The 22,301-nt window shown below is 43.6% G+C and overlaps 7 protein-coding genes across 7 annotated transcripts; 3 read left to right on the top strand and 4 right to left on the bottom strand.

Moving 5' to 3' along the window:
• Positions 1–787: 787 nt before the first annotated feature.
• On the bottom strand, positions 788–5,271 carry O0I10_000984 (uncharacterized protein; the record flags this gene model as incomplete). Its single annotated transcript, XM_058481083.1, has 3 exons — positions 788–2,040; positions 2,103–3,404; positions 3,474–5,271. The coding sequence occupies 3 exons, from the start codon at positions 5,269–5,271 to the stop codon at positions 788–790; spliced, it is 4,353 nt and encodes a 1,450-aa protein (XP_058347721.1).
• Positions 5,272–5,351: 80 nt separating this feature from the next.
• On the bottom strand, positions 5,352–6,156 carry O0I10_000983 (uncharacterized protein; the record flags this gene model as incomplete). Its single annotated transcript, XM_058481082.1, has 2 exons — positions 5,352–5,403; positions 5,474–6,156. 2 exons carry the CDS (start codon positions 6,154–6,156, stop codon positions 5,352–5,354), a joined length of 735 nt encoding a protein of 244 aa, XP_058347720.1.
• A 2,194-nt stretch (positions 6,157–8,350) lies between these two features.
• On the top strand, positions 8,351–12,391 carry O0I10_000982 (uncharacterized protein; the record flags this gene model as incomplete). The annotated part of the gene is made up of 11 exons (XM_058481081.1): positions 8,351–9,938; positions 9,994–10,179; positions 10,268–10,453; positions 10,608–11,041; positions 11,092–11,229; positions 11,320–11,427; positions 11,489–11,587; positions 11,647–11,811; positions 11,873–12,034; positions 12,097–12,178; positions 12,234–12,391. 11 exons carry the CDS (start codon positions 8,351–8,353, stop codon positions 12,389–12,391), a joined length of 3,306 nt encoding a protein of 1,101 aa, XP_058347719.1.
• A 229-nt stretch (positions 12,392–12,620) lies between these two features.
• Positions 12,621–14,302, top strand: O0I10_000981 (uncharacterized protein; the record flags this gene model as incomplete). The annotated part of the gene is made up of 12 exons (XM_058481080.1): positions 12,621–12,651; positions 12,705–12,812; positions 12,874–13,007; positions 13,070–13,124; positions 13,175–13,203; positions 13,274–13,377; positions 13,433–13,532; positions 13,589–13,619; positions 13,679–13,773; positions 13,829–13,967; positions 14,036–14,120; positions 14,179–14,302. 12 exons carry the CDS (start codon positions 12,621–12,623, stop codon positions 14,300–14,302), a joined length of 1,035 nt encoding a protein of 344 aa, XP_058347718.1.
• Positions 14,303–14,877: 575 nt separating this feature from the next.
• On the top strand, positions 14,878–16,739 carry O0I10_000980 (sulfate adenylyltransferase; the record flags this gene model as incomplete). Its single annotated transcript, XM_058481079.1, has 3 exons — positions 14,878–15,074; positions 15,141–15,472; positions 15,544–16,739. 3 exons carry the CDS (start codon positions 14,878–14,880, stop codon positions 16,737–16,739), a joined length of 1,725 nt encoding a protein of 574 aa, XP_058347717.1.
• A 477-nt stretch (positions 16,740–17,216) lies between these two features.
• On the bottom strand, positions 17,217–18,580 carry O0I10_000979 (uncharacterized protein; the record flags this gene model as incomplete). The annotated part of the gene is made up of 8 exons (XM_058481078.1): positions 17,217–17,291; positions 17,353–17,447; positions 17,518–17,571; positions 17,625–17,734; positions 17,791–17,872; positions 17,937–18,233; positions 18,299–18,341; positions 18,449–18,580. The coding sequence occupies 8 exons, from the start codon at positions 18,578–18,580 to the stop codon at positions 17,217–17,219; spliced, it is 888 nt and encodes a 295-aa protein (XP_058347716.1).
• A 271-nt stretch (positions 18,581–18,851) lies between these two features.
• Positions 18,852–20,525, bottom strand: O0I10_000978 (uncharacterized protein; the record flags this gene model as incomplete). Its single annotated transcript, XM_058481077.1, has 10 exons — positions 18,852–18,991; positions 19,057–19,133; positions 19,209–19,522; positions 19,582–19,683; positions 19,745–19,778; positions 19,838–20,012; positions 20,119–20,184; positions 20,256–20,348; positions 20,402–20,417; positions 20,475–20,525. The coding sequence occupies 10 exons, from the start codon at positions 20,523–20,525 to the stop codon at positions 18,852–18,854; spliced, it is 1,068 nt and encodes a 355-aa protein (XP_058347715.1).
• Between the last annotated feature and the right edge of the window lie 1,776 nt (positions 20,526–22,301).

The following is a 22,301-nucleotide window of genomic DNA, read 5'->3' as shown; positions in this document are numbered from 1 at the left end:
ATAAGAGAGGGTGGATGCATTGCGATTGCGAGGGACATCTTATCCTTTTGGTGTATTCTGTCACGATTTCTATTTCCTTACAAGAGCTCCGTAGCAATGCAGCAGCAGCATTGCCGCCCATGGCTAGTGACACACTACACATTTTTAGATGGGTTTTCCAAATTCCTTTTTCGTTCGTGCACCCAACAACCTGAGGGATGAATATACAACAATCCATCATCCGGTGTAAAAAAAAAGGTACATGCTTCGTGTACTCGCAAAACCACGACGTATAACTTTTCACACACACACAGGCACATGAAATTCCTCCCTTTTCTTTATTTGTCGAATCAGTACTATACTGGGCTGCGAGTGGTTTAATGTTGATAGTAATACCTCACAAAGATACAATGGCAAAGGTTGTAAAGCAGCGTTCTAGTGTTGATCTCATGGTATATGGTAAGCACGGACCTGTCAAAAAAGTGTGCAGAGGAGACTAGCCTAAAACGCCCTTTGGTTCAATCGATCTTATCCTTAAAGGACCTAGCCCTTACTGTATTCATGTTACACAATCCACTGAAATCTTTTTATCGGCAACCTTATAAGAATCAAAGCATCGACCAATGCATTAATGACCAAGTTGTAGAGAGCAAAAATATTGTATTATTCATATAAAAGTACATCACTACAGTGTAAAACATTGCGTGCATATAAAAAAATCCAACACCAAGGTAAGGTGGGGAAGGGGGGAAATAGGTGTGATTGGTAATAACTACTACTATGGAAAGAAGTGAAGGAAAATCAAAGGTTATGCCATGCGGAAAGGCCAAAGCCAATGTGGTTTGCCATCACCAGAGTCCTCTGATGAGCTGCTGGAGGACGACTCGTCACTCTTGTCACCCGATCCAGTTTCACTTGGCTTTTCGGATGCCGTCTTGTCGCCACCATCATCACTACTCTTGTCCTCCGAACTCGATGATGATGATTCCTTTGCTTCAGGAGTAGGCGTGGGTTTATCGGTAAGATCGCCTAATAAGCCGCCACCACCTGAAGATGTTGCCGACGAAGAAGCTTCTTGTCCACTGCCGGATGATGTTGCACTTGCTTCAGGTGCCTTGGAAGAATAACCAAGCTGATCCAAAACACTCTTAGGGAGCTTATCAATGACGCTTGCTGGCAAATCAGCGATGCTGCTGTTGTTGGTACCCGAATCAGGCTCATCTGCACCAGTAAGCGAAAGACCAAGAATGTTGAAATCAAGGGTGGCAGGTACTTGCATCTGGTAGTAGTACAAGGTGGAAGCAAAACCATCTCCTTCACCAACGATAACCGAAGCATTTTGATAAATGTCGAATTTCAGATCCTTGGCGTTGAACAAGAGCTCAAGCAATTGGCCAATATCAGCATCCACGGTCACAGGCATCTCCTCAGATGTTGCTTGTTCACCAGAAGGAACCTTGAAAGCACTTGGCAGCTTGTAATCAATATGACCCACTTGGAAACGGTTGCCATTGAGAGTGGTGTACACCACAGCTTCGATGCTGTTGATAGAGAACTCCGTGCCAATGGGATTGGTGAGGGTGATCTTGGTCTTGGCTTCATGGGTCGTCAATGCATCAAGGCCAGCGCTAACATAAACGGAGTCGACAAGTTTGTCCTTGATACCAGTCATGGTGGTGGTAAGCTTGATGGTGGATAAGGCATCCTTCAAGGGCTCGATTTCAGTAGCGTCTTGTGATCCGGTAATGGTCAATGGCACTGTTGCACCCGTCATATAATCACTCAAAAGTTGTTGCAATGCCTTCTTGTCATCACCGCCCATGTGCATTTCAACATCCATAGTGTTATTGCCAGGCTTGATAGTGACATCCTTGAGGAATACATCGCCAACAGCGGAATTGAACTCGTCCATGTTGGTAATCAACTTCATATCACCAAGCGTGATTGTGATTTGAGATGGGTTTGTCATGGCAATGCTCAACTTGACAAGGATGTATTCTGAAGTACCACCCGTAACAGCCATAGACAAAATCTCGGTCTTGCCATTGAAGTTGTTGAAACCTATAATTGTTTTTTTTGTTAATAAGAAACATGCATCATCATAGTACAATAATAATACATACCAGCCAATGCAGTATCCACGTCGAAATCAATGCCATCAAGCTTGAGAGAACCAATCGCTGTCTCTGTCACAGCATTGCTGATACCAGCTAAACCAAATGTGACATTGCCAGTAGCAGTGGTTGCCTTGAGGAAATCGCTAAAGACCTTGTGGGCATCATCAAAGGTGCTAAATGGCACGTCGCTGAATTGGGTAGTCACCAAACCAGTATCGCTGGTGGTTGCCTTTTCATCAGGGATCTTGAGGCTGGCCATATCGGTTCCTTCATAGCTTGCTGTCACCTCCATGTTAAGGCTTGAGACACCCAATGGGAAACCAAATGGATTCTTGAGCTGTGCCAACACCTTGGTGGATCCAGCAGGTGGTTCATATTCGGACTTTACGAAATCGATCTGCATGTCGCCCATGGTGATGGAAGGAATCAAGGTAGGCTTCTGATCAGGGCCAGGCAAAATCACATTTTCAATCTTGATAGTCTTGAAACCAGTGGTGAGCCAACCGACTTGGCCATTAGGACCAGAACCAGATTCACCAACAACCGTCAAAGGACTATCGCTTGCATTCAAATAGTTCTTGAACACCTTGGTAACAGCATCCAATCCTTCTTGGGAATCTTGAGGAATCATACGGCCCTTCATGTTGATGTTGGCTGTGCCTCTTGGTGGGAATATGGCAGGTCCATCACTAGCCAAGGGACCAAGCAACACGTCTTCAAAGTAAGCGCTGAAGCCTGCACCTGCCAAATTGAATCCAACTTGACTTGGGTTGTTGATAGTGGTCGATGCAGTGAGCGTGATGCCGCCAGCAGGGTCATTGGATGGTAAATCAAACTTGGTGATCTTGACAGCATCCTTGAAACCATTGGCACCAGCAAGGGTCACGAACTTGTTCATGCTAATGTTGGTGAAAGTATAGCCAAGAGCATTGACAGCAACACCTTCAGTATAAATGTTCCATTGGAAATCAGGATTGTTGATCAAATATCCAGAAAACTCGCCCATGGCATCTTGATCCGTCACTGAGAAATCACCAGGTACAGTGAATTGAGCACCCACATCGGCCTTGGAATTGATGGTTGCCATCTTTACAGTACCAAGCACACGGCCTTCCCAAGCAATGGTAAGTGGCGATGGGAACGAAATCTCAGCATCCATAGGACCAGCGTTGGTGATACTGCCAGACATGTTCACCTTGAAGCTTGTATCCGTAGGCGATGAAAGGATAATAGACTCAAAGCCAAGCTTGGCACCATCCACAATTTGTTGCACAATGGGTTGACCAACAATAGGGATCAAACGTGTCACTAAGCAAGTAGACAAACATTAGCATGTGCATCAAAGAAACATAAATAAACAATACAAAAGTAACGTACCTGTTGCATCGGTCTCAACAGCAACGCTGTTTTGGGAGAATTCGAGGACATCATCATACTCGCCAATAGTCAAACCAGATTGCAACTGAAGATCGGCCTTGAGTGATTTCATTGCTTCCATGACATAGTTTGAGATGTTGAAGCCTTGGAAGAGACTTGAATCAGGAGAGATATCTTCCATGCCAGCGACATGTAAACCACCCATGCCAAGCAAAGCATCCAAAGCACGCGTATCCAAATTGGATTCCTTGGCGAGAGTACGCAACAACAGAGCCACGGATGCAGGTTCAATGTTCATCTTCATGTCCAATGGGTTCGATTGCACTGTTGAGTGACCACCAATGACAATGGGGCTGCTGCTGATATCTTGATCAATGTTACCCACTGGCATACCCTTGTAGGACACGGATGACTTGACAGAGGTGATGCTGAGACCCGCTGTGAATGGATTGGCAATAGACACTTGAACTGCAACGATGCCGGTCTTTGGTGAATCTTCATTGACGGTCAGCTTGGAGCCTTGCACCAAAGGATCTTTCAAACCAGGAAGACTTGTGGTGATGCTGATAGCACCGAGTGCCTTGGCCAATGATTGAATAGCCGTAGAACCATCATAACCAGCGATATTGACATCGTTGTTCTTGCCCATGACAAAGGTGCTGAGAAGGTTTTGGCCAACGCTTGAGCTCTTGGGATCGAAGGTGGATGAAGCAGTGACGCTGTTTGAACCACGATTCAACTTGAGATTGGATAGCATGACTTGGCCAAGCTGCGTATCACTTGCAAGGAAGGCAAAGGTAACATCACCAGTGGAAATACTGAAATCGGATGGATTATCCATGGTAACATTGATAGCGAGTTGCAAGGCCTCCTTGGTGCCACCCGTGACATCGACAGCATCCACAGTGGTCGGCGTGCTGTTCAAAAACTGCAAGCCATGAAGCGTGGTAGGGACCTTGAATGTGATGCCTGAAAGGGTAATGTTGCCAATGGGAGTGCTTGTCTTGGTGCTTGCTTGGCCACCCACATTGAACGTGTAGCCATCAGAAGCAGTGAGATCATAAGTGAAGCCATCGAATGCGTCGTGCTTATCGTCCATGGCAGTAATGGCGACGTTGTTCATGGCGAACTGCAACTTGCCGGCAGCTTGGTCACTCTTGGAAGGAACATAAGGAACATTGATGGAAGCAAAGTCGCCGGTGTCGTTGGTGCCAAGCTTCAAGTCTTGCGATACTTGAGTAATGTCGAGAGTGAAACCAAAAGGAATGGAGTAGTCGGCAACGACAGCAGGTGCGGAAGTGATGGGTGCATAAGGAGAATCCTTGTTGAATGCCAAATCAAGATAGCCCATGCTGACACCACGAATGATATTCATAGGCTCAGCAAGACCCAAGCCCACATTAAGCTGTACACTCTTGAAGCCTTCAGTGAGCCAATTAATGGGATCATGGCCATCAGGGGCAGCCGATACACCAACGGCAGTGGTCGTCGACATTTTACCAGCAACATAGTTGGAGAACAATTGCCCAATCTTGTCAAGATTCGCCTGATCATTTTGTGGAATAAGCGTGCCCTTGAGCTTCAAGTCATTGACACCTTCATGCAAGGTCACGTTTTCAGATGTCACCTGACCAAGGACAACACCCTCATAACCAATTTGCATTGCAATCGTGCCCAACTGGACTCCGATAGGAGATGGACTTGTCAACGCCGTACCGAGCTCCACAAGAATACCGCCTTCAGGTGCATTGCCAGGCATTTCAAAGGAGGTAATTGTAACATTGGGGAAACCATTCATACCTATTGAAAGGAAATGTGGTTCAAATGTTAATACACAAGTAGCTTTTTCTTCTTTGTGACATTAGCACATCATTGTTACTAGTACTTGCCGTTAAGGACAATGTCTTTTTCAAGATCCACGGTGGCAGTTCTATAAAGGGGAATATTATTAGTACCATTGATAGCTAAAAATGAATAAACTTTTATGCAAGCTTATGTACCTGGAAAGTGCAGTAATGTCAAGTTTGCCCTTCATCTTCCAAACAAAGGTTTCTTTGGCCAACATTTCTTTGGCGAATGCTGAAAACTCGTTGGTGTCTTTGATAATGAAAGGTGTGACAGCCTTCAATTCACCACTACCACCCGACACATGGGTATCAGGCAGAGTGAGTGTGCCAAGGAGGATAGTGTCGTTGTAGTAGACGTTGATCGGGTTGTGAAATTTAATGTCTGCCGAGAATGGACCCGTGTCAGTCAATTTGCTGGTCATTGACATGTAAAATGTCTCGTTCATGTTGTATTGTTCTTGACGTTTCGCGAGGTTGCTGTCATTGGGTGGTGAAAACGTGATATCAGCACTGCCAACTTCGATGCCAGCTTTGTTCATGATGGTTTGTGCAATCATGGGGAAGAATACAAAGACAATTAAAAGCACAACGACCACCACAATGATGGCCGTCAGAATACCGCAAACGATCCAGTATTTCTTTTGCTTGTAAAATCGTCGTCTTGGTGGTGGTGGTGGTTTCTCAGCGTATTCTTCCATGACACCCGCTGCCACGCTATCGTTTTGAGAATGTTGATCGAAATAACGGGCATCGTCAGCCCCAGATGTGGCGATAGGCATCTGAGGGCTCTCGCTATACTCGCCCGTCGTTGGCTGGGGATAATGATGCGTTGCCATGCGATAATGGGAGATATAAAAGAATGGAGATGTCTAGCAACTCTATGAATCAATCAGTTGCAGCAGCTTTGCACAGCAAAAGAGGGTAAAAGAGAGACGTTCAAGGAGATGAAGAAAAAAAAAGAAAGAGAAAGAAGAAAAAAAGAGAGGTACAAGAAGATGAAAGACTCGATTTTTCTCTGCCAGACAAGGATATACGTTTAATAAATCTTGTTCAACCGTTGCAGTCGTTGGACCTCTTCTGGGGTTACGATGGTATACCCAATGGGCGCACAAAGCTAATATCAATCGTCTTGGTAACGAAAGAAAAAAAGCTATCCAACCGTGTTCTCATGTGAAATACTCACCCCCTTCTCTTCCATGATCTCTTTATGTGCTGCCACAATATCAACTTTATTGCATGGTCATTCATCTCGTATTTCCATCGGATAAGCAATCTGGCCATTTCTTCAATGGTTGCATGGATAACATACAAAAAAAGGAAAGGAGACCGGTCGTGGTTTTTTGATTCTATAGGATGTATACGGCGGTAAAAGAAACTTGCATCTATGCTTGTACATCATCAGGCACAGGCACAATGATTTGACTTACACGTGTTGTATAAACAAACAAAATGACAGATTCTTCTTTTAGAGAAGGAGGGGGAGAATCATGAAAATAGTAGTAGTAGATCTACAATAGATTGGTCGGAATAACATTGTGCGCCAACCAGCTGCGTTTGGTGTATGCTCTTTTGCATCTCATTGTCCGGATCAAAGAATGCTGCGCGTATTCATATGTCTCATCATCATGGTTTCCCACCGTGAGCGTGTAAATGTTGTATGGTTGGAACGCTAAAATCAGTGAAAATAATATGATGCCGTGTCATTTTGATTGTTTTGGCAAAGTTGTCTTTCACAAAAGGGATATTTTCGAACATGGGAGAGGGCTTTGAGAATAATGTGTGAGAGAGATCAAAATGCAGACGTACTACTATAGATGAAAAGAAACGCAACAATAGTACAGGCCGGCACTAGCTGTGAAAAGTAGGTGAGGTGGTTGCATGGATACCTTTTCCGGTTTAGCATCCCGTAGTTAGCTGCATATTCCCCACTTTTGGGCGCTGAGGCCAAGCCCGTTGAAAAGGGCTACATGACTTTGTACATTAATGAGCAATGTACCATGGTTGGATTAGGGTATTGAACATTTTTTGTATTTTGGTTTATGAACACGATCGCATTTTCTGATCTGCTATGCATGGATATTTGAAAGGTGACACCCGGGTTCATATAACGTTGTCTGGAAGAGAAAACGACGATCCTTTTCATCTTTCTTTATTATTCCGAGGGCTCATTTTTCTTCCCACCTTGATTAGAAACACCAAGAATAACGATTGATTGGGTCGCACCATCCTGTGCAACGTACCACATCGGATTACAAAGCACCACTGCATTGTCCAGCGCTCTACATATTCCATTGGAAGTCAATGTGGACTTTGTATTCCCCACAATAGGACGAATGAGACTATCTTAGTGAATAGGACCAAGCAAAATGGTGAGAAAAGAGAAACAAAAGAAGCTGGATCATAGTCAAAGCAGAATCTATGGCAACGATAGCATGCTGTTCACGTTGCACATGTTGGGAGGTTCCCACCCTTCATTATACACATCACTTGACTAACGAAATATTACGTTCTCACGCAATACGAAAAGGAGATCCTGATTTAGAATTCTGAGTTGGATGTTGTCGAGACAAGTGGGGATTCTTTTTTGTTGAGGAGCTAAACCATCATGGTGGTGGTTGGTGTCAGGAACCAATCGGCTCAGAATCCTGCTCGTGGGATAAATGAGTGATACCTTTAGGTTGATGCCATCATTGCAACGGCCAGTTCTCCCACACTACTGAATGAATATCTTTTAAAAAGGCGGCAAGATGATATTTATCCTTTGTTGGGATGATGGGTTGTTGTCAAAGGAAGCAAGGGGAGAGGAGGAGGGAGAGGGAAATGCATTGTGTATATCAACCACCACCACTTGTAACATAAAGAGATTGGTGTACGTATGTAAAGGATAAGCAACTGTACTTTGTATTTTATGCACACCTAGTCTAGAATCTATCACTGGGTCATTCATTGAAAGATGTGGTCTTTATTGTATGTCTGAGATACTGAGCTACTTCTTTAACAACTACATCTCGAGCAAACGGGCACTCCACCATGAATGAATATGGAAAGGTCAATGGTGCTGGCCATTCGATGAGTCTCTTTGAAAGTGATAACGACATGGACCTTCGTATTATGCAACTGCACAAAGCCATCAGAGAGCAACACATTCTTTTGGAAGCCTTGGATGACGATGGGCAACACCACCACCACCACCATCATCACGACGTGAGCGACCTGAAATCACGCATTAGAAGCTTGAGTGAACAGCTGCATGGGTCAACTACGGGAGCAACGCAGACGTTGATAACTCGATATGAGTTGAACAAGAAACGGTTGGAGGATTTACAGAGTGAGGGTCATGCTTTGGAGAAGGAGCTCGAGTACATGGTGAACACTGGTATTCAAAGCACTTTGGATGCATTGACTTTGGAGAACAACCGACTGCATGAATTGACTCAATTGAATTATGACGATGGCAGAATCATGGAGGATATCAACAGCCTACGACACGATGCTCATCACATTGTACGGCATGAATTAAGCAGCTTATCATCATCATCACCATCATCATCCAAAGAAGATCGTCAAAAGCAACAGGAACGACAAATGTTTGAAAAGGGATTGTTTGTATCAGCACCATTGGCACGTTTTATCGAATCTCTTGATAAGCCAACTTCATCATCATCACCATCTTCATCATCATCATCATCGCCCAGATACAACAACACTGTGTATAAGCAACAACCATTACCACCATCTCCTCCAATTTCCAATTCATCCAATTCTATCAACTCTCAACGTTCAACAGTGGACATCAAAGCCGAAGCACAACGTCGAATCGAACAACGTCGACTTTTATTCGCTAGCAAGAACAGCAAATCTACGAGCAATCTACGAGCACGACGTGAACACGTTACTTGTGCACCAGAAAAGGCTATCAGTGAGGATGAAAAAGCAGCTCAGGAACGTTTACGCAAAGCGGAGGCTGATGCACGAGAACGATTACAAACTATGCGCGAGCGTCGAAATAAGGCACGTTTGGAATCAGATAAAGAGGCATTAAGGCAACAGCAGCAAGCGCAAGAGAAAAGAATGGCCGAGGAACGACAACGGCAACATGAGATGGAAGAAGAGGAGAAAACAAGAGTTGCAAAAGAACAACAACGACAACGTGAGATTGAAGAAGAGGAAAGAGTTGCCAAGGAACAACAACGACAACGTGAGATTGAAGAAGAGCAAAAACGAGTTGCTGAGGAACAACGACAACGCGAGATTGAAGAAGAGGAAAAAAGAGTTGCCGAGGAACGACAACGACAACGTGAGATTGAAGAAGAGGATGAAAGAGCTGCTGAAGAACAACGTCAACGCCGTGCTAGATTTGCTGCTGAACAAGCTGCCAAGGAGAAACGATTGCGTCAAGAGGAATTTGAACGTAAAGCACGTGAGATTGAAGCTGCACAAATCGAGGCTCAACAAAGACAACAACAATGGCTCGCTGAACACCATAAACAAGAGCACACACCCTCGGCTGACGATCAACAACAAGAGCCTATACCAACATCAAATGATCAACAAGACAACACAATAACAACCATTGTTGAAGACGTTGATTTGAGTGATGAAGTCGATTTTGGCACAAGTAAGTCTAGCACCCATGCTTACATGATGAGGTATGATGACTAAATGGGCAATAGTTTATCGAGTCAAGACGCTCTATGAATATCGTGGTACACGTGAGGATGATCTTTGCTTCAAAGAGGACGAGGTGATCAAGGCATACCCGCACAAGGACAGCCATAGTGATTGGTGGTATGGCACTTCACTGTTGACAAATCAATCTGGATTTTTCCCGCGTACTTATGTGGAAGTGGTGGATCAAGGTATGTGTGTGTGTGTGTGTGTGTGTGTGTGTGCGTGTAGAGAAATGGCCATTTTATGTATATATGCCAACTTGTTTATCTGTAATAGCATTCCGAGTTCGCACGCTCTATGATTTCCAAAAGACGAGAGAAGACGACCTTGGATTTACAGAGAACGAGATTATTGTGGTGCAACCTTTCCAAGATGAAGATAGCGATTGGTGGTATGGCACAAACGAGGACACTCACCAGGCAGGCTATTTTCCAAAGACATACGTTGAAGTGATTCCTTCGGGTAAGTTTATACTCTTTCTTTTATTCGGCACCTTCCATGTTAGAGAGGCGCTGCAAGTCTTTAATAAACCCGTGATCATTTGTGTGCCGCATTCATTGATATGAGCAAGGGGATGAAAAAAGATAAACTGAATCATAAATGTATCCATTTCTAGTACCATCCACAGACACACCAAGCATTCATTCAAATCATCCTACCTCTGATCCAGTTACTATCATGCTTCAAGCACCACCCGAAGATGACTCTTCCAGAAACATGTCAGCTCCCAATACCCCGGTGATGAAGAAAGAGACATTGAGCGCCAATAGATCAGAGACAGCTCGACGACGACGTGCTACAAGCAATGTTGGATTGGCTGGGTCATTATCATCAGCACCTATTGATCATCGACAAACATCGTCATCATCACCATCATCATCTACTATATCATCTATGTCTGCAACTCCGGGATTGGTTACTTGGGCAAGCACTATGGATCCATCGGAGCTGGCTGTTATTTCACCTGAGGAAAGGAAACGTCAAGAAGCGATTTTCGAACTTGTCAGCACTGAAAAGTCCTACTTGCGTGACCTTCAACTTATTGCCAATGTAAGTAAATGATGAACGGAGATGACTTTTGTATTCATCAAGATGTATAGGTTTTCTACACTGAATCCATGAAATACCTTGCACGTGATGAACAGGATGTGGTGTTCTCCAACATTGATGATTTGTTATTGACCAACACGGCGCTATTGAGTGATATGGAAGCACGCCAAAATGAGGGAGCGAATGTTGTATCCAAGATTGGAGATATATTCCTTAAACATGCAAGTTGACTACCCTATTGCGTTGTACTCTCGTATTTTGCTAATAGATTAAGATAGGCTGACAACCTCAAATGTTATTCAACATACTGCCGAAATCAATCCTTTGCGAGCCGACTCTTACAGGATAAGAGGAAACAAGACCAGTGGTTCAACGTATTCTTGAAGGTATATATATACCCCACCTTTGTGGATATGCAATTTATTGATGAGACGATGATGATGATAGACTGCTCAATCTAGGCCAGAATGTCGAGGCTTAGATCTCTCCCACTTTTTACTAGAGCCGATGCAACGCATCACCCGATACCCGCTATTATTACAAAATGTAAGACGCCATGTGTCGTATGGCATGGAAAATAACCCGTATCTCTTCTTCATCTTTAGATTTTGAATGCCACCCCAAGACGTCATTCGGACTATGGCCTTTTACGTTCTGCTCTCATCAAGACTGAATCCATCTTGCAGCATGTGAATGAAGAAACAAGACGTTACGAGAATATACAAAAGATGGATGAGCTAAGCAGGATATTGGATATGGGAGGGCATGCAGTAAGTGAAAGGGGGATCCATCAAAAAAGAACCGGAAAGGGTATTCACATGAGCACAATAGAAATTAAAGGTGCACGGTCGTGAATTTGTCATGGAAGGAGTCTTGTATAAAGCCAAAAGCGGCCGTAAATTGCATGGCTATTTATTCAATGACACGCTTATTTTGACGGAACCGCTACGAGAGCTTAGCCCTGAAGGTTATTTACATCGGCTGTACAAGGAGGTAATCATCGTCATCATTTCAAATGATATGGGCAGTGGACTAATAGAGCTACCAACCTATAGCCGTTAAACCTGGATAGGATCAACATCCGCCAGCTGCCACAGCAAATGTCTATCAAAGCTCCATTTTCTGGTAGTACAACAGGTAACGTACTATATGACTTGAATCACCATTCATCATGTATTGACATCTTGGATAGTGTCATCGGAAGATGCAGGGTTCCAGCTGGTATATGGCAATCAGGTGATATCCGTGAAAGCACCCTCAATGAGTCAAAAGCGCCAATGGATAAGTCAAATACAGCATTTCAGTGCGTTACGTTCTACGATTCAGCGGCAATCATGGTCCTACAACTAGTTACAATAGAGGCTCCCTTGTTGAGAAAACGATCATCAATAAATGACGTGTGGATGGTTTAATATCCAACAACTTATCCAACGTATCAGAAGAGTGCATGTTACATCCTCCGCTTCAACTCATGCGCTTGAACAATCACCGCAGATAAAAAAACGCATGTTGGCTTTTTCCTTTTCCTATCTCGTTCACTCCACACCTCTCTTTCTCTCTCTTTCACACACTGAATCTCATGTCGCTTCTAGCTACTTCATTACGAAAAGGTACATTGACAGCAAGTGACTCCATGGCTTGTATCTAAATGGCCGTATTCTAGTTGTAATCCCAGCTACGCGACGTGTTACGAGCACTGGGCAATACCGAGCAATTAGCGCATTGCCAGACCTTTCTTCTTCTTCGAGGTCAAGACGAGCACTCTTCTATGGTACATTGGTATTGGTAACATCAAACTATGCTTTATTGACCTTTGCATATATGCACACTAGTTCCTGGGAGCGACGAGCGAAAAATCCACAAGTCCATATCTGTGGGTGCCGATTGTATCGTCTATGACTTGGAGGATAGCGTATCCTTGAACAAAAAGGGAACTGCACGCCATATGGTTATTGACGCACTCGAGGTACATGGGCAAAAGCATTATAAACCATAGGCAAAAAGATAATAACTGGGTAAATCCCATAGGCATCCGAACATGGCAAAGCGGAAAAGGCTGTTCGTATCAATGCAATTGGAACTGGTAAAGCACATCCATCATCACACAATACGCTTTTCTAACATGTGATTTAGGCCTGGAACTGGACGATTTGAATGTCATTGTAAGTTGGCAATGCTGTGTATCACCACGCCTTGTATATGTGAATGTTTATCATGTTTCTATTTTACTAGCTTCATTCCAAACGGCTGCAAGCTATCGTTATCCCCAAAGTTCAGAGCGCAAAAGACATCAATTTCGTGAGCAGGATGATCGATTCGGTTGCTGTAGAGTCACAGTAAGTTTAAGGATGATGATGGTGATGGATATGGTGCTCAAAATGCCTTTAATAGACGTGAACGCATTCGTTTGATTGCATCGGTTGAAAGTGCACTCGGCATAATGAACATTCGTGAAATTGCGACAGCGGATCCTCGTCTAGATGCATTGATTGTGAGTAGTAAAGGTTCTCGTTTGAGATGTATGGTGAATTAATCAACCATCCTTAGTTTGCCGCAGAGGACTATTGTGCTGATCTTGGTATGTACCAATGTACTCGCTGCTACCTCAGGATAAGGAAACTCACAATCAATTATCAGGCTTGATTCGTACCAGACGTCGAAATGAAATGCTCTTTGCACGGCAAACGATTGTCAATGCGGCTGGTGCATATGGTCTACAATCCTTGGATTTGGTAAGGAGTGTCATTAAAAGGTAGTCATATTCATATTGACGCAATACGGACACAGGTTTGCGTGAACTATCAGGACGAGGATGTATTACGTGAAGAATGCAAGGAAGGGAGGGAATTCGGTTTCACTGGCAAACAAGCTATCCACCCATCACAAATCGATATCATACAAGAGATGTTTTTACCCGATCCAAAAGGTAAGTTGTATATAGATGGATGGATCCTCTTGATCGGTTGCTTACAAAGCATTCATGTTGTTGGATAGATCTTGAACATGCTGTAAGGATTCTTGAAGGCTTCGAGCATCATGCTGAGAAAGGCGTTGGTGCTTTCAACTTGGATGGAAAAATGTTTGTATCGATTATGCATATGTATGTATACATCCAAACTAATACTTTTATCGCGTAGGATCGATATGCCAGTAGTAAAATGGGCCAACAAGATCGTAAGCAGAGCTCAAGCTGGAGGAATGACGATGCCTCAGGTGGAGAGCAACAATGACAACTCGTCGAATACCAAGAACAAAAATTAGCATGTGACATCTTCCATAGTATGTGTGAGGTTACATTTGCCTTCAGCTCCTACAATCTCTTACAGATGGTAATAGATTCTGCCCACCTGGTGTTGGCTCGAAATTGCGTCATGCTGCTAGTTGATCTACTTTTTTTTTACGTGTCTCAGCTGATCATCATCATCATCTTTCATGGATTGCCTCCTCTATCGATTGAGCAAATCAGTCAATGTTTTCTTTATTGCATCATTTTGTATCGTCTTCTTTCCCATTGTTACCCAGAGATATTAAAAAGGTGTTGATTGAGAACAAAAAAAAAAAGGTTATAATCATAAGCAGTGGGTGATGGTGGCGGCATACCGGACTGACCGATTCTCCGCGATAAACGTCCCGAGGGCCGATAATATCTAAATTTCGTGATCGTTATAGAGTTAGATGCGGAGCTCGGATCAACTTACTCCAATTGGACACAAGCTCGATGGCGCAATTGAACACTTTCAAGGCAACAACCGATGGTATAAAATGCCCTGACAAAGAGCTGTTGGTTTGTTTGTTTACTCTTTTTGCTCTTTTTTTCTATTCCTTTAAACTCAACCATGTCTAATACTCCTCACGGTGGTGTCCTCAAGGACCTTCATTTACGCGATGCTGACAAGCACGACGCACTCCTTGCCGAAGCAGCAACCCTTCCTACTCTTGTCTTGAGCGATCGTCAACTTTGTGATCTTGAACTCCTCCTCAATGGTGGTTTCTCTCCCCTTGAAGGTTTCCTTAACCAAAAGGATTATGAAGGGTAATGATAATGATGGATCATCTATGACAATGAAGGAACAATTGCATTGATACTTTGTGCTACCAGTGTCGTGGAAAACATGCGTTTGACCTCGGGCCTACTTTGGCCGATGCCGATTACACTTGATGTGAACCAAGCTGAAATCGATGAATCTAAAATCCAACCCAAGAACCGTATTGCTCTTGTGGACCCTCGTGATTATCAACCCTTGGCTATCTTGACCGTGGATGATGTGTATCGTCCTGACAAGTCCAACGAAGCTGCCAAGGTTTATGGTGCCGATGATGCAGCTCACCCTGCCGTGTATTACCTTCACAACGTTGCCAAGGAATTCTATGTTGGTGGTTCTTTGCAAGCTATTCAATCTCCTGCTCACTATGACTATGTCGCCAACCGATGTAAGTATAAACATGAGGATTATTTGGATGAAAGAGAAAAGAGAAACTAAAGGGTTTATGTGTCTTTATAGTCACTCCAAGTGAACTTCGTGCTCATTTCAAGAAGCTTCAATGGACTCGCGTTGTTGCTTTCCAAACCCGTAACCCCATGCATCGTGCTCACCGTGAATTGACTGTGCGTGCTGCTCGTGCTCGCAAGGCTCATTTGCTCATCCACCCTGTGGTTGGTCTTACCAAGCCTGGTGACATTGATCATTATACCCGTGTGCGTGTGTACAAGGCTTTGATGCCAAAGTATCCTAATGGTATGGCTGAGTTGAGCTTGCTCCCATTGGCTATGCGTATGGGTGGTCCTCGTGAAGCTGTGTGGCACGCATTGATCCGTAAGAACCATGGTGTCACTCACTTCATTGTGGGTCGTGACCATGCTGGTCCTGGCAAGAACTCGCAAGGTGTTGATTTCTATGGTCCTTATGATGCTCAAGCTTTGGTTGAAAAGTACAAGGATGAGATTGGTATTGAAATTGTTCCTTTCCAAATGGTGGCCTACTGCCCTGAGTCGGATGAATACATGCCTGCCGATGAGGTTCCTGAAGGAGTCAAGACCCTCAACATCAGTGGTACAGAGTTACGCCGTCGTTTGCGTACTGGTTTGCCTATCCCTGAATGGTTCTCTTATCCTGAAGTGGTCAAGGTCCTTCGTCAATCCCATCCTCCTCGTGCTCAACAAGGTTTCACCATCTTCTTCACTGGCTTGCATGCTTCTGGCAAGAATGCTCTTGCTCGTGCCTTGCAAGTATCCTTGAACCAAGAAGGCTCTCGCTCTGTGTCTTTGCTCATGAGTGAAAATGTCCGCACCGAACTTTCTTCCGAACTTGGCTTTTCCAAAAAGGATCGTGATCTCAACATTGCTCGCCAAGCTTTCGTTGCTGGCGAATTGACGCGTGCAGGTGCTGCTGCTATTGTGGCTCCTATCGCTCCGTTTGATGAGGCTCGTAAGAATGCTCGCAAGGCCATTGAAAAGTATGGTGGTTTCTATCTTGTGCATGTCTCCACTCCCTTGGATGAATGCATCAAGCGTGATCATGATGGTGTCTATGAGCGTGCTCGCAAGGGTGAAATCAAGGACTTTACTGGTATTGATGCTCCTTATGAGACACCTGATGATGCCGACCTTACTATTGATCTCAGCAAGCATTCCATTGCCCAAGGTGTTCATGAAATTGTCTTGTTGCTCGAAAAGGACCGTTACGTTGGCTCTTCTTAAATAAGCTTTCATTTCCCCTCATGCTCTTGTTTTCCATGTCTTTAAAAAACCAGCTCCCTTGATTCCTTTTTCCGCCTATATACGCCCCAACTTCTTTTTTCCTTTGTAATATAGAACAATGCCACACAAAATGTATACACAACATTTATTTCCTCGTCGATTCTGCTGTCTCTTTTTCCTTTTGGATGTAGACCTCATTTGCAACTTGCACTTTTCAAACACATTCATACTCAATATAGATTTATCATTGGTGGTACATGATGTAGTGGGAGGAATATGTATTTGCATAATGCAGTCTAATACTTGTATCAAAATACGTCTTCACAGCTATCGATCATAAGCCGCTGTAACCGAAAACATTGAACATAAATTACAAATAAGATGTAAATGGATAACAGTAAATGAAAATGAGGATGGTGAATGCAATAGGTAGTGTGATTGATTGAGAGAAGGCGAGTCAAAGTGGGTCGTGATGTGTTATAGATATCCTCCATCTTCCGAGAGTTGTCGCTCCATACTTTCATGTCGCAAGTTGTATGCCTCTACCAATACCTAACATAGCAAGTGGATATAATAAGCCATCAGCACACGAACACAAGGGTAAGGCACTTACTCGCTCAATACGCATGTAAGGTAAACAAAGTAACATCGTCCTGATTTCTGATTGCTCCAAGTCTTCCAGGCTCTCCCGAAAGTTGAAGAGAATGGCTTGAGAATACAAATGAGTCACTCATCCATCCATTCACCCAAATTCATTTGTGCCACAAACACTACTCACCGAGACAAACAAAGGGATGGAATTCCAAAAAGTCAGGCATAGCAAAGTACGCATCTACAGCGAATGACCTTAGATTGCGTTTCCCAAAGATAAACATCCGTACATACCCCATAACCGTATAAGGTCTTCAAATCTCATTTCTCGAGAAAGCATGTATTGCAGCCAAGACGTTATCCATTCGTGTATGTTCACCTCTTCCTCTTCAAAGTAATTGCATCTAAAGTTTGCATAAATCAGCCACTGTGTGTAACATCAAATAGAAGGGATACTTGCAATTCTGGCAGTATATAACGGAAGAGGGTCATAAACTTGGCAACGCTTTCTTTGACCGTAGTATTCATGGTATAATGCTCGTCTATGTATGTATGTATGTAAAGTGTTAAAGCTGTGTTTTGATAGGCATATATAGAGATCCTCACCTAAAGCTTGCATGACTTGTTCAAAGCAATAATAGGCATCCCATTCTTCATCGAGGACGTATATAAATGGTGCACATAAGGATACCATGGCTGGATGATACTCGGCATCTCGATTGGTGTTCAAATAGGCGATGATGACATTTTCGAAGCGAGCAAGATAATGGCGACCATCCAACATTGGAACACGTCGTTGCAATCGTGAGACTTCACCTCGAATACGCTTTGCCACATCAGGGTCTGTCTTATCCATTTGTAGATAATCATCCTTCCTGGCCTTGGACATGCTAAGTTCCTTGGCTGTGTTGATGTTAGATTTATCAAATCAATGGGGAATGTGTGAGTGAGTGAATGGATGGACTTACATCGATCAGCTTGTTGGACACCCAATAGATATTTCCAAACCTCCTGTTGTATACACACATATAGGTCTAAATTCATCGTGCACATAGACAACTCAATGGCCGAGGGTGGTAGTGGGGGGAAATGGTTCCGAGATAAGGGATAAAACTCACCCCACGGAGTTCATTCGGGACGCCATGTCTCGCTAACATTCGCAAACGCTCCAAATCAACATAGACCTCCGATTGCAAGATCTCGTTAAAGTCATTGTAGTTCGACTGGGCTTCATCGTGATTTGAATTCATAAGGCGGTGCTGGTTGGTCTGATGGGTCGCTATCGAGTGTGAAGGAAACTGCTGCAACATGGAAAAGGAAAAACACCAGCAACAAGAAAACGCATCAACTGGGGCGATCGGAAATTTACAGGTGGGTCACCCCATCTCCAAGTCCAAGCCATAGACTTTTTTTGCCTGTCCCCTCCCCCTCAACAAGTGCGCACAGACATGTCTTTTATAGAAGATCCCCTTTAATAATAATACACCCCTGTACATACATAGCTCATTTACAAAAATCTAATTAACACACAAATAAAGAATCTACATCAAGTGGATGTGACGAGCTCAACTGCGGTCGCTGAGAATAGCCAGTGCTAAGAATATCGCGAATGCTGTTCAAGAGCTCTTGATACGTTTGGTTTGGATTTTCACGCAAGGTTTCTATACAATGCTACGTATTAGCGCTTGAATTTGTCATGAGTGAACTCCTCAAGATCTTTACATACTTGTAAATGCATAGCTCATGGCTCCTGTGGCTCTTCCTGCTTCTTGTGCATCAGCCGAAGTTTGATCATCTTTACAACTACATCATCATGCTTGTAAATGAATCACTCCAAATTCCCAGTGAGATCATTCATCAACTTTCCTCCAAGCTTACCCACTAAACATAACCACATCTGCCGGTGAGCTGTAGGATTGTCGATTCGAAGCCTCCTTGAAACGCGTGGTGATCAATTGGTGTCCTAGGTCACGAATAGACTCCATTGCCCCTTCTCGGTCACCTTGGGCATAGGCCAAACCAGCTGAAACCAATCCCTTTGTCGCTGCTTTAAACAAATTATCATCCTTGATAACACCTTTTGTTGAGTAGACATATGGAAGATCAAGTGCTGTACCCGAATGACAGCTATCAAAGATGGCCGTAAGCCGAACACCGGCAGGTAATGGGGCAACCATCAATTCATGCATGTCCTAGATGGATGAAACAAGTATTAGTAAATGGCTCGAATGTTGTATTAACGCGTACGTACATCATCCAAGATTTGACCTGAAGTTCCTTCATATTGATCATGATCGATCGGATAAATGGTTTCGTCAAACCCATCAGTTTCATCACCAGATACATCTACCACCTATTCATCCAATTTCCGGTTAATAATCATCACCGCTAAAGCATCACATTGCGGCACATACCGATCCACCATGCCCGCTAAAATGGAAAAAGAACCTATTACAATAGGAAAAGTAAGCAACAATGAGCATTGGTGATGGATTTACTCGACTTACGAGTCGTTCTGCTGTGCGTCATCCACAAGCCATTTCATGGCAGCAATGATGTTGGAGCGAGTCGGGGTCATTTTTGGATCTGTTTGATCATCGGTCAAAATAACCATATCCTCTTCCTTGAATCCGAATAGCGTGATCAAAAAATCCTTGATATTGTGAACATCATTGATACAACCTATCCACGCATGCCTTTCCGTTTAGCCATCTCTTTTACTACTTGACTTCCGTTTTCCCAGTGGCCTTGACTTTTTTCATCAAAGACTGCCACTCCTCCTCCTTACCATTCAACTCATTCTCGGTGCCAATATAGTTGATACCAATCAAAAGAGCTCTTTTCCGTCCTTGACCTAAGATAGTAACATATTAGCACCCATTCTTCATAAACAAAGCCATCGCCTTAATCATGGTAATAACTTACAATCGGACAATTGATAATCGCCTTGCTGGAGATGTGGATGAACACTGAGCGTGATATTATTATCGTCTGCTGAGGAAGCCATGCCGCCAATTCCTGTATAATTTTAAGTTACTTCATTCCATGTTGTTGCTAGGATCAAAGTTTACCAGCATCTTCGGGTCCCTGGAATATATGTCAGTGGGGATTACAAAGGTACCAAACCATGGTAGAATAACTTACCTGATCATCGTTTGAATATGGAGAAGGAATACCGTTGTTGTTAAAGGACATTGTAAAGTTGATAGGTATGCGAAAGAGAAATGCAAACCAAATGCTGCGCCGGGGAGCATCTTTTTTACGGCTGCATCATTTGTACTACTATAGTGTCATCGGCTCAGCAGTTGACTGTGGCTCATTGTTTCCTCAGCCAACAAATTTAGCTGCTTGCAATGTTTACTCAGTCATGCAAAAAGAGACACACACCCGACCTGTGGCAAGCCATGTGATTGTTGTAAACCACGTGCCTTCAGCGAGCACAATTACCACTACAGTTGCGTTGACTTCCTTAATCTCCGCTCTTTAATGCATATTGATAAGCCGCGTATATAGCATCATCAAGTGGGGTGTCTTTGTGATTAACGTGTCCGAAAGCTCTTACTACTGAATAAGCATCCAACGTCCGTGCCACTCAAAATAGGGTTCGAGTGAAGGAAAAACATACAGGTACCTCTCTCTGATGTATGATACTTCTTCATCCAAATATCCACCATACTCATTTGTATCTCTCGCCTTATATTATAATGTCTAAACCACAGCCTTCGTTCAAGACACAATGGATCAATCATGTCCTTTTTCTTTATCAGAGCATTCACAAATGATATACTTTCTATAATTCTGCATAACTCTTTCTATAATACAATCCATCAACTGCTCGCACGCTACGATGTCCAATCCGGGAAGAAGGAATGGCAACCCCAATCTCGCATCCGCTAGAGTAGCCCTTTGATCCCATATCATTCACAAGAGATTGAGAGGTTCAACGAATTGCTCAATGAGAGATCCACCAATTTGGGAAGCTCCTATCCTTTGGGCGCAAAGATATGGATGGACGCGAGGTGACACTTGATGCGTGATGCAGATCAAACTATGCGGTTGGTTGATGATGATAGTGGTTGACAAGTTTCACATAGGATGACGAACGTCGCTGCCATGAAAACACGATAATTTGGACGCATCAATCGCTCAGGTAAAGTTGACAATGCCGCGTTGTACACATCCAACTCCTTCCATCCCATACACAAACCAAAACGTATTCAAATCCATATCCATAAGAATTCGTATGTATTGAAAACAAGTTGCTACACGTAAATAAAGCTGCTTCTATACGATGGCTATCTGCTGTTCACGTAAAAAAGAGACTGCAAGTCAAGTTGCTGCAAGTAAAGAACGCTGTTTGAGACAATGGAGTAAACACCTTGCTAATGGCGACTGCTGGATTGAATGCTGTTAAGTTTGATCGTGGCAGAGGAATGTGCAAGACGTTGAGTTGTATCAAGAAAGGCATGTGTTGGAGTAGAGTGACATGTACACGCCATGAAGCTGTCATTCAGTCAAAGACAATCGGATCAAGGCAGCTGTAGGATTGACATGATGAGCTGAAGCAGGACAATCGTTCGCAGGTGGTAATTGTACTTGAATGAGGCAACAATTGCGAATGGGTGGAAGAGGGAAGAAGGTGGGTGTGGAAGAGCTGGGAATCAAAATGATTTTTCTGATGCTTGGATGGTGTTTCTTTGTTTAGCGTTGCTCAGCCAAATTGGCTCGGATCAAGAAAGTTGTAGCATGGAGATGTTGGGACGGAGCAGGGCAATCGTTCACATGCATTGTTTTGAGTAAAAAAGATGATTGGGAGGAATGAGCTGTCAAGTAGCAGTTTACATATAATCAATCAAATTGATTTCTCTGATATTGGATGATACTTCTGTGTTTGAGCGTTTTTCAGTCAAATCCCCTCGGATCAAGAAAGTTGAAGGATGGGCATGCTGGGCTGGAGCAGGACAATCGTTC

This window comes from Lichtheimia ornata, assembly GCF_029851405.1.
Source record: "Lichtheimia ornata isolate CBS 291.66 chromosome Unknown scaffold00003, whole genome shotgun sequence".
In the NCBI taxonomy this organism is placed as follows: Eukaryota; Fungi; Mucoromycota; class Mucoromycetes; order Mucorales; family Lichtheimiaceae; genus Lichtheimia; species Lichtheimia ornata.
Note: the sequence above shows the minus strand (reverse complement) of the source record. Positions and strands in the feature narration are given on the sequence as shown.